At 46.4% G+C, this 13,367-nt stretch overlaps 5 protein-coding genes across 5 annotated transcripts; 2 read left to right on the top strand and 3 right to left on the bottom strand.

The window, feature by feature from the left end:
- Positions 1-1,929: 1,929 nt before the first annotated feature.
- Positions 1,930-3,491, bottom strand: GLAREA_01378 (PLP-dependent transferase; the record flags this gene model as incomplete). The annotated part of the gene is made up of 3 exons (XM_008088594.1): positions 1,930-2,184; positions 2,230-3,026; positions 3,080-3,491. 3 exons carry the CDS (start codon positions 3,489-3,491, stop codon positions 1,930-1,932), a joined length of 1,464 nt encoding a protein of 487 aa, XP_008086785.1.
- A 1,125-nt stretch (positions 3,492-4,616) lies between these two features.
- Positions 4,617-5,834, bottom strand: GLAREA_01377 (uncharacterized protein; the record flags this gene model as incomplete). The annotated part of the gene is made up of 1 exon (XM_008088593.1): positions 4,617-5,834. The coding sequence occupies one exon, from the start codon at positions 5,832-5,834 to the stop codon at positions 4,617-4,619; it is 1,218 nt and encodes a 405-aa protein (XP_008086784.1).
- A 1,057-nt stretch (positions 5,835-6,891) lies between these two features.
- On the top strand, positions 6,892-7,911 carry GLAREA_01376 (uncharacterized protein; the record flags this gene model as incomplete). The annotated part of the gene is made up of 1 exon (XM_008088592.1): positions 6,892-7,911. One exon carries the CDS (start codon positions 6,892-6,894, stop codon positions 7,909-7,911), a length of 1,020 nt encoding a protein of 339 aa, XP_008086783.1.
- Positions 7,912-9,704: 1,793 nt separating this feature from the next.
- Positions 9,705-11,219, bottom strand: GLAREA_01375 (S-adenosyl-L-methionine-dependent methyltransferase; the record flags this gene model as incomplete). The annotated part of the gene is made up of 1 exon (XM_008088591.1): positions 9,705-11,219. One exon carries the CDS (start codon positions 11,217-11,219, stop codon positions 9,705-9,707), a length of 1,515 nt encoding a protein of 504 aa, XP_008086782.1.
- A 347-nt stretch (positions 11,220-11,566) lies between these two features.
- GLAREA_01374 (Winged helix DNA-binding protein) lies at positions 11,567-13,124 on the top strand (the record flags this gene model as incomplete). Its single annotated transcript, XM_008088590.1, has 3 exons — positions 11,567-12,022; positions 12,071-12,879; positions 12,926-13,124. 3 exons carry the CDS (start codon positions 11,567-11,569, stop codon positions 13,122-13,124), a joined length of 1,464 nt encoding a protein of 487 aa, XP_008086781.1.
- Positions 13,125-13,367: the final 243 nt, after the last annotated feature.

Genomic DNA, 13,367 nt, shown 5'->3' with positions numbered 1-13,367 from the left:
GTAAAGATGGAAAACATGGCTACACCCGAACGTATATACTCTTGCGTCAGAATTCATTTAATCCTCCGAACGAATACATGATGGGATTTTTTCTGCTCTCGGACCTGATGGCAGATGAGGCGCGAGTGTGCAAAGTAAGATATGCCAACAGATTGAAGTTGGCAATGCGGGCCATAGACCCCTCCACTGATCAGGTTCAAGCATCTAACATCCTCCGAAAGCCCCTCATCGAAAGGTACTTGGGCATGCTGGTGAAACGATAATATGACCTCTCCGCACCCGTCACTGGAATGTCGGTCCAACGGCTGTGGGTTCCCCGAATATATCATTTTCTAGCTACAGCCCAAAAACCAGGGCGTCTCGAATATTGCTGCATGTGGAAGAAGCCTTACCGGAAGAGTGATATGCTCCGAATCTGCAAGGCGAATAAAATTCAACGGTCGATGGTTGATGAAGTGGGATCTGCTTAGATCTCATCTATCGCACAGAAGCTGCGTATCATTGACGAATTGAAAAACAGGCCAGAAAGCTTCGTAAAGCGAGTCGAACCATATGGTTTGTGCCAACTCTACTAGCCAGGATGGATCTGGTTTCATCGGTCAAAGCACTGACGATTATCTTGATAGGAAATTCACTTACCGAGATCCAGATGAGTTTTGCTCCAAACAATCATACTCTCCAACGGGCTTCCGTTCCAGTTCTTTTCAATATTTGGAGATGGGTTTCATCAGCCGTACAATCGAATCTCATAAAAATCTCCTACAATCCACCAAGGCTTCCACGATCATTCCGGAAAACAATCGAGCAGGGATATAGAACGCCCACTTTGCAAAACCCGGTTTGACAAACCTGGAGAGCCCTGCTCATGATGTGAGAAACATCATGTTGTCATCAAGAAGCGCAGTGCTCGAAGGCCGTGCTCATCTGAAGCATATCCTCCGGTTGGCTCGAGTCTCGTCTGTATATAAGCTGACGCCGCCGAGCAGGATTCTTCCGATGGCAGAGAAATGATGATGTCGGAGCATCTTTTGATCGTTGAACAAGCGCAATGAATCGAGGCCGCGGTCCAGACAATGCAGGCGTTCGTGGAAGAGACATCGACCATTCCCAGTGCTTCCGTCCCTGCAGCCTCTCGGGTCCTCGCCATGTTGTCCTCGATGTTGAAACATGAAGGGATCTTCAAGAGAACTCCTTGTGGAGGTTAGTCTCCGTCGCTTAAAATCTGTCGGGTCTGGGTGGATTTCGTTCACGTGGCAGGAGTTGGGTCTCCACTTAGTGATGGGAATTCCAGAAGAAGATAAATTATTTCTTGATGAGCACTTAAATATACTTTTCAACTTCATAATTCACGCTTGGCATCTGAAGTCGAGATTGTGCTATATTCCGGGTTGATAATGGGAAATTGCAGGCTTGTTGCTTCAAATAAAGTATGCGAAAGTGACTAAATCCTATTGCTTGGTCGATTATGAAGACGACTACAAGTATCCATAAATTGCTGGACCAAAATCTTCATAAGATTACCTTTCTATGAAGCGGCTGCTATACTTGAAGATATTATACCTCATCGTCATTGAGAGATCTTGGAGACGATTTCGGAGATTTGCATCCCCTGTAGAACGCGATCTACAATGTACGTCTGCTAATAACTCAGGGAATTTGATAAGACCGAGGGTGGGGCATCAACTCAACCAGAAAGATAGCAACAGAGAGTAAACATAAACATCAACATCACAATTTCATATAAACAACTGTGAGCAGGTGAGATAACACTCAAGTAGCCAACCACATCCAAACCCGAGAGTTTTCTTGACCACATGTCCATCCCAACGGCATATAGAAGACCCTATCAACAAGCTCTATGATATCTTTCTACCAAACGCCCCTTTATGACTCCGAATATTCGAAACTGATCGTTAAAAATATGGCTGTCTATCTGAACTCATCCATGAACTCGGAATGGAACTTTGTGATTCTGCCGACCCACTCGGTACCAGGCGCAAGGAAAGTGGTTCTGAAATGAAGGGTGTTCTCCTTCTGACCAAATCCCGAACCGGCGACAACGCAGACTCCGGTGGCATCGAGCAAGCGGAAAGCGTAGAACTCGTCAGGTTTGCGACCTTCCTTCTTTGCGGCTTCCACGGCTTTATCCGAGAGGGTTATGGTTGGGAAAAGGTACATGGAGCCCTAAAAAATTAGCATGTTGAAATCCGATGAAGGTAAGACACGTACTTGAGGCTTGCCACATTCGACGCCCTCCATCTTCTGGAAGGCATCGTACAGAGCGGTGGCTCTTGTTTGGAGGCCAGCAAAGATACCATCGTACTCTTTCTTGTACAATTCATAACTTGGCTCACCCTCATTTGGTGGGTTGACCATCATTTCCACCAAACATTGCCCGATGACTGGGGCACACAAGCTGATAGAAACGAACTTGTAAATTTGCTCCTGAACCTCAGGGTCGAATCCACAAAGTTCAAAGTAACCACCTCTGTGTCCACACTCTCCTACCATACCCTTGGAAATACTATGTAATGAAGCAAGCTCGACGTTCTTGTACTTCTCTGAGTCTGCTTTTTGCATGTTTCTCAGAACACCTTTGAAGCTGTGAAACTTTCCAACAAAGACGTTGGTCTGGTAAACCTCATCTGCCATAATCACAAGCTTCTTCTCCGCGGCAAAATCGATAATAGTCTTCACATCATCCTCCGATAAGCTCGCACCGGTTGGGTTTCCAGGGTTGATTATGACGATAGCTCTGACATCAATTCCCTCTGCCACCGCCTTTTCATATGCACCCTTAACGGCTTCGAGGTCCGTTCCCCAATCCTTGGACTCGTCGAGATAGTATGGAACGCATTTCGAATCAAGAACCGACAGCGATGCAGTATATAGAGGGTATTGTGGGATAGGAACCAAGACACCGGTCTTAGGGGTTGCGCAAATTACGTGAAGAAGGGTGTTGACACCAGAGGAGGCACCGGCGGAAAGGTAGATGTCCTTAGGGTCTGCGGAGTGGCCGTCTCGTCCTAATCAAAGGTGTGTTAGCAAAATCCAAAATCCTCCAGGAGCCGCGACTTACGCTCAATAAACTTTGCAACGCTGTCCTTGATCCCGGGCGCACCAGCACTCGCACTGTAGGCGCCTACAGAGCCAACAGTCTTCAGTAGCCACTTCGCCCTCGCAATGACATCGCTCTTGTATCCAAGCTGATTGAGCAGCACATCTTCCTTTTCCAACAGCGGCGGGTACTCCACCAAACTCAACACTTGTCTGAAGAAGGTAATTGGCTTCTGGTCCAATTGTTGAGGGTTGCCAATGTTGGCAGATATGACTTTGTCAAATGGAAGCTTGTCGGTAGGGCCATTTGCGAGCGCGGCTCTGTACTCCTCGGATCGAACAGCAAGTTCTCCTCTCACAGCATATTTTGCTTCCTTGACGTGGGGGTTGATGTTGTTGATGTTAAGACTTCGAAGGGTAGTAGTGGTCGACATGGTGCGAAGTGGCGTGTAGTTTGAACTGCGAACAGAGAGAAGAGAATGGGTTTCTGCAAAAGAATAAGAATAAGAATATATGTTTTAAGAACCTTCAGCATCCACGCAGAATGAGGGATATAAAATATTTTTCAGAAATAAGAAACAAAAGTTGCCAAACGAAAACCGCCCAACGCATGACCCCACCATACCCTACATGCAGGCCCGTATCTGGCCGACACCGGGTGGATTCTGTGAGTCCAACCCCATGCTGGCAATCATGAGAGGAGCAATTGGAGAAGAAGAAAAAATCCCACATACCTGAAGTTCTTGCTGTCCACGGGCAAGAAAAGAAATTATGTGAAGAGCGGGAGCTGGTCGATATATGGCGCGCTGAGATGTGAACTCCACGACCCCTCGACCCTCTCACCGATAAAGACCATGATAATGATAATGACGCATGGAGAGAAGCCATGGGCTTGACCTCGGCGCGGAAGACGCCAAATCAATTAGGTACAGAGCTTGCCGCGCTGGCACTGACTAACTCCTCGCAACGATTTTGGTTGATCCGGTATGGAGTGTAAACAGGACTTCGTGGAGCGTGATTGGAAGTGGGATTTAAATCGTGTTGAGGTTGTCACGTCTCACCGCCAGCTTGATGTTTGACAAGTAAATAGAAGGAAAGGAGGTTCTGAGTTGGCCGGATACAAGAAAACACAATATCCGGCCCAAAATGGGAAATCGCAATGGTGGTAACCTTACAAACGAGACGTTGGGTGAAATAATGATTGCCTTGGTTGGGATGGGGAGAGAGTTTCAATGAGGATGATCGGGATATCAAGTCGCACAAGCCCCTTGCACTTCTACAGTAGGAGTAGCGGCGATAAGCATTTCCCCGACATGGATCATCAATTTGAAGAACACATTCACTGGCTTTTGAACCTTCTATCATCCTCTAATAGTCTACCTTTCAGTTATTCTGAGGATCTGAGGATCCTTTGTCAAGGCTTCAATATCTTCCAACTCCTTTTTAGACTTGTGCTGGTTCTTTGCGTATTGTCATACTCCCCGAATATACCACAAGCCAATGTTATCAGAATGTTCTTAAGGTTCTTGGTATTGATACACCCATCCTACTGGTGCTAGCTAACGATTCAACAGACGCTTTGTAACCCTTAAAATACTGTGCAATCTATATTTGAGCGCCTCCTTCCGCGTCTTTGCCGCAACAGCGTTGTCTACAACCATATCCACGTCTGGGTCCTCTCGAATGCCACCAGGATCCAGTCGTCTTATGAATTTGATATCCAAATGCTTCATCTCCTTGTAGTATGGGAACTTGGCGCGCCAGTACCGCCTAGTGAGTTCAACGCGAGAGTGCACCGGAAAACATCCCGTTCGCTCATCCCAAACCACACACCACCTGTTGATGTCCGCTGACTTGATTACCGGCCAACTATGCTTTCGATCGACGGTTAACTCTTCGTCTAGGCTGTCCATACAGTGACAATCTGCATTCTCAAGGGATACAGGCAAGCCGGTCAACGTATCACCTCCGTCGTCGCCATCGTCAGACACCCGGGCAATATAGAAAGTCTTCAACGAAGGAAAGCAGGAGAGGAAGCGAGGTAAAGGCTCGAATCGGCAAGCATCGCGGCAGGCATCTGTGGAACAAGCGCATTGATTCCTTGTGACTCCGTAGCTACTAAATTCTCCGCCAGGATCTGAGCGATGACCGCGAGCAAACGATCGTATCGATATACCGACGTGCTCCATCCCCATGAAGGCATCTGGTACGCGATTTTGGAGTTGTGAGATCTTAAACACAGCTTCCTGGTCTTCCCACGTTGCGTCTTGGAAGACGATAATATCCCGAGCGCCATTGTAATGAAGAATGTACTCAGGATAGTTCGAGCCGTCAGCAGGTTCGTCCAAATCGGCGTTGGCTTCTGGATTAGTCCAGCAAACCGGCAGCCGCCTGAATGGAATTGCATGAGGGAGAAATTTCAGTGCGATCTGGCGCGACTCTTGACATGTTGTGAGGGTGGCGCGACTGGCTGATGTAGAGTTGACAAGATTCTGCCATTCAGAGCTCCCATAATAGTGATGTACTGGCGCCGAAAGAACAACTCTATCGCTGAGCTGTGGAGCATAGTGGTATGTGCTGTAGAATTCTCCCTCTGTATATCTAACCCGTGAGTGAAGGTTGTATCGGATACGGAATCTGTAGACCAGTGGTGTTGACTCCTGGAGATACTCGACCCAAACTTTTCTCCTTAATTCATAGGGAAGCGCAAGGAAACAGGTAAAGCTTCGATCTTGACGGGCGGTGGTCATCTTGCGCGCTTGTCTATATTCGGCCATGTATGAGAGGCGTATGGTGCCCAAAGTACTTGATAGTGAAAAGAGGAGGTAACTGTGCGAGTTTGTGATGGTGCTTACGGATGCGCTGACGACTATATAGGTGAGAGGAGTCTTGCCTAAATTATGTACAGCTGATGGAAGTTTAATGGTAGGTTTGGGGGCTGCAGGTATGTGCTGTTGGTGTTGGTCTCGGTGTAGGTGTTGGTGTTGGGGGCGGTGTTGATGACCGACTTTACAACTTTCCCTAATCCCAACTCTCCGTTCCTACCTCCCTTCCCACAGCCCTATCTTCAGCTCCTGCTTCCTAGCTCGTACCATCCTCTTTTTAAGCACTTTCTAACTCTCTTCGCCAATCTAACTCCCGGGATCGTATAGCCCGTTAAGCTTCAACCTCTAAACGCTGGACACAACCAACACCTGCTCGCAACTGCTACATCCGCGCCTTCCAAATGACCTTTTGACACCTTACCAACACGATCCCTTTTCTACAGTCATTTCCAAATGACACTTTGACGACCGCACTGACGACCGCACACTACAATCCTTTTTCCACAATTGCTTCCAAATGAGGCTTTGACGATTGCACAACACGATCCCATATCTACAATCACTTCCTAGATAGCCTGGCCTTTTGACGATTTGCCCACAAGATTCCGTTTCTATAATCACTTCTCGGGTGACCTTTTGACGGTTTGCCAACAAGATCCCCTTTTCATAGTCACTCGCTAGATGACTTTTTGACGATTTGCCAATATGATCACTCCTCTACAGTCCCTTCCCAGATGATGTTTTGACGATGTACCAACAGGATTCTTTTTTCTACAGTCCTTTCGAAGGTGATGGTAAAACAATTGCTATTTTAAGCAATTCCTGCTAATCGTCTCAATACAGTACTTAAGAACCGCAAAGAACATGATAAGTTTTTCCAAGATATCAGCAACTCCCTTCATTTCATTCATTACCTTTCTCAGTATATTTTTCATCTCACTTTAATTACACTCAGACTTTGAATTTACACACACCACTTCAGCCACACAAGCTCGGAAGCTTCAGTGAGATGAAGCTTACATCATTCTTGGCGGCAGTAGAAGCAATTCTCATCGCCAGTGCTTCTTTGGCATTCGCTGGAGTGCTTCCTGCGAACCCGTCTTCAACTGATATTGACGACTTCAACGGAGATGTATCAAACTGCCTCGACGGATTGTGCCACGGCTCTTTGGCTCTCGAGATTCGCGGCAACAAGCTCACCAAACCTAAAAAGACTACTACTGCCAGAAAACCAGTGAAAACTAATCCCCCGGAACCGAACAAGATCGTCAAACCTAGGCCAACTACCAGCAGCAAAAAGCCAACGAAAACTGACCCCCCGAACCCGAACAAACTTTCTAAACCAATCTCGATCGAGGCCCTCCCTGTCCCACCTGGAATTGATGGGCCTTTGGAGAAGAAATACTGGAAGGCCGTGGCAAAGCGTATGGACAGCAAAGCCTTCAAAGGTCTAAAGGCAACAGACGAGATGGCTCTGTACACCGGCGGCGCCGCATGGGAAAGCATGACAAAATTTGAAAAAGCATTCGAAAAGGCGTATCCTGGTAGAACGATGCGACATTATATCAATACTATCAAGTCCGACGCGGTACTCCAGCAAATGACATTAGACTATAAAGCCAATGAGAACGGGAGGTCTTTCGGGCCCGACGCGGATTTCAAAACTTTGCCAAATGCTATTGTATCATATACTCTAGTAATGTTGACGAGATTCCGAGCGAAACCAGTACATCTCTTTTTTTCAACTACGGAAGCCGCACAGGACGCCGCCAGAGGGGAAATACCCAAAGGGCACTTGAAATACTTTGAGATCTTCCCCATCACGAGTAAAGGTAGTAAGGTCACAGAGATTTTCGCTTGGGACCTCCAAACTTACCAGGCCCATCTCAAGAAAGGAAAGGCCTACAAGCCACCACGGATCTGGAAGAAGGGAGATAAACCATTGGGAACTCCCATCGATTTCACCGTAGACTCTGAGAAAAGAGAGGGTGGGAAACCGGCTGCAGTCGCTGCTAGGTGGACACTTTAGATTACGGGTTTGGCTTTTGTTTTAAAGTTGTTATCTGCGATGGCGTTTCTGTTTCTCTTTTTGCCGTTTGGGATTTCTCTGTCAGCTCTGCTTTGCTTTCTTATTTGTATTGTTATTTTTTGGTTTACTGGTTTGCCTTTGGTTATAGCTCCATAACTGCAGTGCAGTTTTATCACTTGCTAGCTTATTACTCTTTTACTTCGAATTTACATGTATTGTTACTGTTGCAATTTTTCAATTTCTCTTTGATTATGTCTTCTATATGGCATTCTTCAATTTCTCACTTCAATATGTTTGCTACTATCTTTACTACGCCATTAACGTTCAAAGTTAACCTAAGTTGAGTTGAGGCCCCTACACAGACCCGACTCCATTTAAATTGTATTCAGTTCTGTTAAAAGATTAGAGTGGAGCAGATTAATGACCTCTACTCGCTTCTGCTCTGGCCCACTCTACTCAACTCACGATAACTTACTACGCGTTTCTACTCTAAGTATTTCTGAGTAAGCCATGGTTGGCATGACTGAGTTGGTTATTCTTTTAATACACTGCTTATGTTTGAGTTACTCATAAATAGCTTGAGCAGCTCAAGTGTCTTGGAAATGTACAGCTAACGCTGATACTTTTAGTCTAGACTTCCACGACATATATCATGTTACTCACTATGATCATCTTTTAATCATGATGGAGGCTGAGCTCGCAAGTAGGCAATATAACACTGTTGTGTAGTAGTTATTACGAGTATATAACCGATTGCTGACAATCAACTAATCATTATAGTAACCAGTAACTTTCGAGTGGCTTAGATAAGTAGCTCACAACGTTACTATATAATGAGGAACATAAAAAGCAACTTAGAATTTAGCGAAGAACTCTATCTTAATTCTAGTAATGTTTTAATTTTCTTTCATTGTTCTATCGTTAGACTTAATTTCTACAACTCTTTGTAAACTAGTCTTCTACTTCACCATTATCCAAGACCGAAAACTTTTCACTCGTCCTCATCCTATTTTCTCTCTCCATCCTTTTCACAAACTACATAATTCTCTCGCCATACAATTGCTTCCCTTTTCCATTCATTGCCTCTATCCCCTCACATTTCCAACACAACCCCAGAATCCGTAAGAAGGCTCATCTGATTGAAGAAGCCACGTACATTCGCTGTGAAATCGACATAACTCGGAACCGATTTGGACTCTATGAGTACAGGCAAGAAAGGTTCGGCAGGTATCTGTACACACCTTTCTAAAACAATGAGCGTGTACTAACTTGTGGGGAGGCCTACGGCGAGAATTGGTGTGATACAGTTAGTAAGAGGCTATCTAGACGTGATGATATCATGAGACTAGTGTCTCGAAGAAATATCGAGGTGGTAATTGTGGAAATGATATCGAAATAGAGCTTCGAAGATCTAGGAGCACATGCATGACTACCGGTAGGACACTTTAAATCCTTCGATACTATCGTAAGCGAAAGGACTTTGTGAAACAGCAGTCTTATTTCGGATAAGAGGAGGGTACAATCATATTAAGTGTTAAATGAACGTATTCATACGTTTTAGATTTCTGTTGAAGACGCAACACCTGTAGATAAATATCTACGATTAAGCGAGAATATTTTTCAACACGTAAGTTTGGAGCGAATTTTAGATTCAATCGTAAATCATGGCTCATTGGGTACAACTCATTTGCGTCTTTAGCAGGTTGAGAAACTTCATTCGTGTTGAATTAAGAGTTATGATATATTTCGGGTCTGCCCGATGTCTTCCTCCATAATATATCTAGGACAACGCCTCAGACTTTATAGAAGCAAAATGCAACATAGAAATTCGCAGCCTCCATTTCCTCATCACTAACGAGCAGCGGCCCGCGGCCACGCTCTCTGACGCCCATGCGTTCGCTCAATGGGCCAAGTGTCTCATCGTCCTTCTCCGCCTCCCAGATCTCCCCGAAAGTCTTGTGATATTGCAATTCCAGGTTATAGTCCTCTGCAAGCGCGCGCAGAGACGCCCATGGGACAACATACTCTGGGACCTCCTCGACAGCTTCGTGAAGGAAGTAGTTGTATTTGTGGCCGAATGGGGGTCGAAAGACGCCGTCGGCGGGGGTAGGGCCTGGGAACCGAACGCGATAAATGTCATTTTTCCATTCCGCAGTTTCCTCGGCTTCTCCCTCTTCTGGTTCATCTTCCTTTTCAGTACTTTCCAAAACGGCGACTTCCTTGCCATCAGTCGCTTCCTTCTCGACGGCCGTAGGATCTTTGTTCTCCGCTTTTGCCGCGATACGAGCATTGAATTTGCGGACTTTCTCCCCAATGACATCGGAATTCGGTATACATCCTATGAGACGTCCACCCTTTTTAAGAGCACCTGCTACGTTTTCCATCATTTTTCTCGCCTTTTGTTCGCTCTCAAAGGAATAATGCATGCAAAACATCATGCTGACAACATCAAAGCCTCCCCCGCCTCTTGGTCCTGATTGAGGATTGAAACCAACCTTCCTGACAATATCCATATCTATGATTGACTCCCCAAAGCAATCTTTGGCCCATAATTCCGCATGGAACAGGTTTGGGCTCGGTCTGCTGTCTCGACCACCCCTGCCCCGACCTCGGCCACCCCTACCACCTCCACCCCGTCTCATCTGATCATATCTTTCACGAGCTTGTTCAATAGACACGTCTGCTGGATCCAAGCCAACGTAGAGTTCTACTTTCTGCGGCGCCTGCTGCCATTTCCCAAGATCTCCTCCTTTTCCACAGCCTATGTCTAGGACAAGTAGACCTTCCGGGGCTGTCCCTTCAGCAAATACCATTCCACCTCGTTGTTGTGCTCCCGGTGTAAAATCTTCATTGGGAGAAAACTTTTGAATAATCGTGCTCTTGATCCAATTGTTGAAACTTCGAAGCCCCTTGATGCGACTGTCCGTCTTGCGCCATTCTCGACCTCGTTCCGGAACAGCGTTGTAATGTTGCTTCACTGCATCATGGATTCCTCGCTGCGCAAGAGCCGCTTCTAACTCCTTCTCCCGTTCTGCTTTCTTTTGATTTGCATATGCGATTTCAGCATCGGTGATTCGCGCTCTCTGGCCAGGGCGCTTGCGTTTTCGAACTTCACTCTGTGGTGAAGGTGATCTTCGACGTTTGTGCGGATCCGATACGAGGACATCTTTAGATTCTGATCGATCCTGACGTTTGGGCGCTGAATTTGAAGGTGATCTTGAGCGTCTTCGTTTCTTTGCAGGCTCAAGCTTGGTGGCATTGAAAGGCTGAGGCTGATCCTCGACTGGAGACACGTCCGAGCCAGCCATTGCGAGGGCAGGCAATCTTCAAAGAAGAAATCCAATGTAGACTTGATTATAGAGGTCCTTCTGTCGCATTCGTAACGCTTAATGTTGCGCGATCTCTCCCTTGGGTTGGGACTGGAATATGTTGTGTTTCGTGCATGAGGTAACGTTCAGAAACGCTTGTGGAGCACCCCTGGCAATGGATGCTTCGCGTCACGCTAGTGCCTGGAGGTCGCGGGAAGCTTGAGCTTCAAAGGCCGATTCATATCAACATCCAAAATATCAAACACAAAGTCCACACTGAAAGTCCATCTGTATTTGTCCAATCTCCCAAGCCTTTGCAGTTATCAGTTCCCTAATTCAACTTCATCATGGGTTCCGATCCCCAATATGCCAAATACCCCCTCCTACCACTCGCCCAACACATCTTCACTCTCACCAACCCGTCATCTGCCAAACCAGCCCAACAGATATCTCTCAAGAGTCTTCAAGATGCGATCAACGAGCATAAGATGGCACCGCTATACCGGTATCTGGCACATCCTTCTGAGGGTATTCTGAATGCTTCAGGCCAGAGCTCTTCACATGCGGCGAAATCAGCTGGACGGAAACCAAGCGCGGCCGGAATGGTGGCAAGCAAAAACTCAATACCAAAAGTCGATCTGCCCTGGGATGAAGCGTTATACGAGAAGTTGAAAAAAGAGAACGATGAAGAGTTAGAAAGCTTCAAGAAGGAAGAGGAAGAAGCCGAAGAGAAGGCGGGAGACACCGAAGTGCAAGCCGCAAGAGGGAAGCGTGCAGAATTCTGGGCTCGAGTTGGCGACAAGGTATATGCTATAAGTTTTACGATGAACCAAGCTCATTAGGATATCTAGGACCAAGCTATTGCGGCTTACGAAGAGGTGTTTGAGAAGACTGGCGTATTAGGTACCAAGATTGATTTAGTACTTGCGATAATCCGAATTGGTCTGTTCTACGGCGACAAATTATTAGTCAAGAAGCATGTGGACCGCGCGAAGGCTCTGGTTGAAAGCGGCGGAGACTGGGATCGACGAAATCGACTAAAGGCATACCAAGGGTTGTATCTGCTTACAACTCGATCATATAATCTTGCAGCTCCTCTGCTGTTGGACAGTCTTTCTACATTTACCAGCTACGAACTCTGCAGTTATTCTTCCTTAGTAGTATACGCAGTTTTGGCTGGCTCTGTATCGCTAAAGCGAGTCGATTTCAAATCCAAGGTTGTTGATGCGCCGGAGATCAAAGCAATCCTGGGTGATGGAGAGGACAAACTTCTGGCTCTTTCCGGTGCGATATCAGCGGGTCCAGGAGCTGATGAGGAGATGAAGGATGTCTCATCAGCAACCCCAGGCACTGCCAAAACAGTTGTCAATCTCACCACTTTAGGAAGCGAGCAACCTGACGCCGAGATCGCTATAGACTTTTCACCACTTGCAGAACTCGTAAGCAGCTTGTATACCGGTAGCTATCGATCATTCTTCGGCGCTTTAGCTGCAGTAGAAGTCACTTTCCTCAGCCAAGATAGATACTTATACGAACACCGAGGATGGTTCGTTCGAGAGATGCGTCTTCGTGCGTACCAGCAATTGCTACAGAGCTACCGTGTTGTCGGCTTGGAGAGCATGGCGAATGACTTTGGTGTTTCTGTAGATTTCTTGGATCGGTAAGTCGTTCTATTACATTCTTGAATTTTGCTAATTCGTGATCAGTGACCTTGCGAAGTTCATTGCAGCGGAGCGGATTCCATGTACAATTGATCGCGTGACCGGCAAAGGTATTATTGAAACCAATAGACCTGACTCCAAGAACAAGCAGTACAACGATGTTGTAAAGCAAGGAGATCAGCTTATCACCAAGTTGCAGAAGTATGGTCAGGCCGTTCGGCTGAGAGGTAGCGAGCGTGCGTGAAGAATTATCTGAATGCAGGAACTCTGTTATTGTACAATTACTAGCTATAGCAACCAAGACTTGCTTCAGTTGAACAAAACCACACCAAGAGTTTTGCAGATATCCGGGAACTTCTCATCCAAGTCCCACTATGCATTTGTCCTTGTATCCGCGGTCTTTCATTTCTGTTGTGTTTTGCATTTTTCCTATTGATCAGTCGACACTTGAGTGTTGACCGTGGGCTATGCTAGCTCCAAAGCAGCT

This window comes from Glarea lozoyensis, assembly GCF_000409485.1.
Source record: "Glarea lozoyensis ATCC 20868 chromosome Unknown GLAREA7, whole genome shotgun sequence".
NCBI lineage: Eukaryota > Fungi > Ascomycota > Leotiomycetes > Helotiales > Helotiaceae > Glarea > Glarea lozoyensis.
This window is presented reverse-complemented; position numbering and strand designations above follow the sequence as displayed.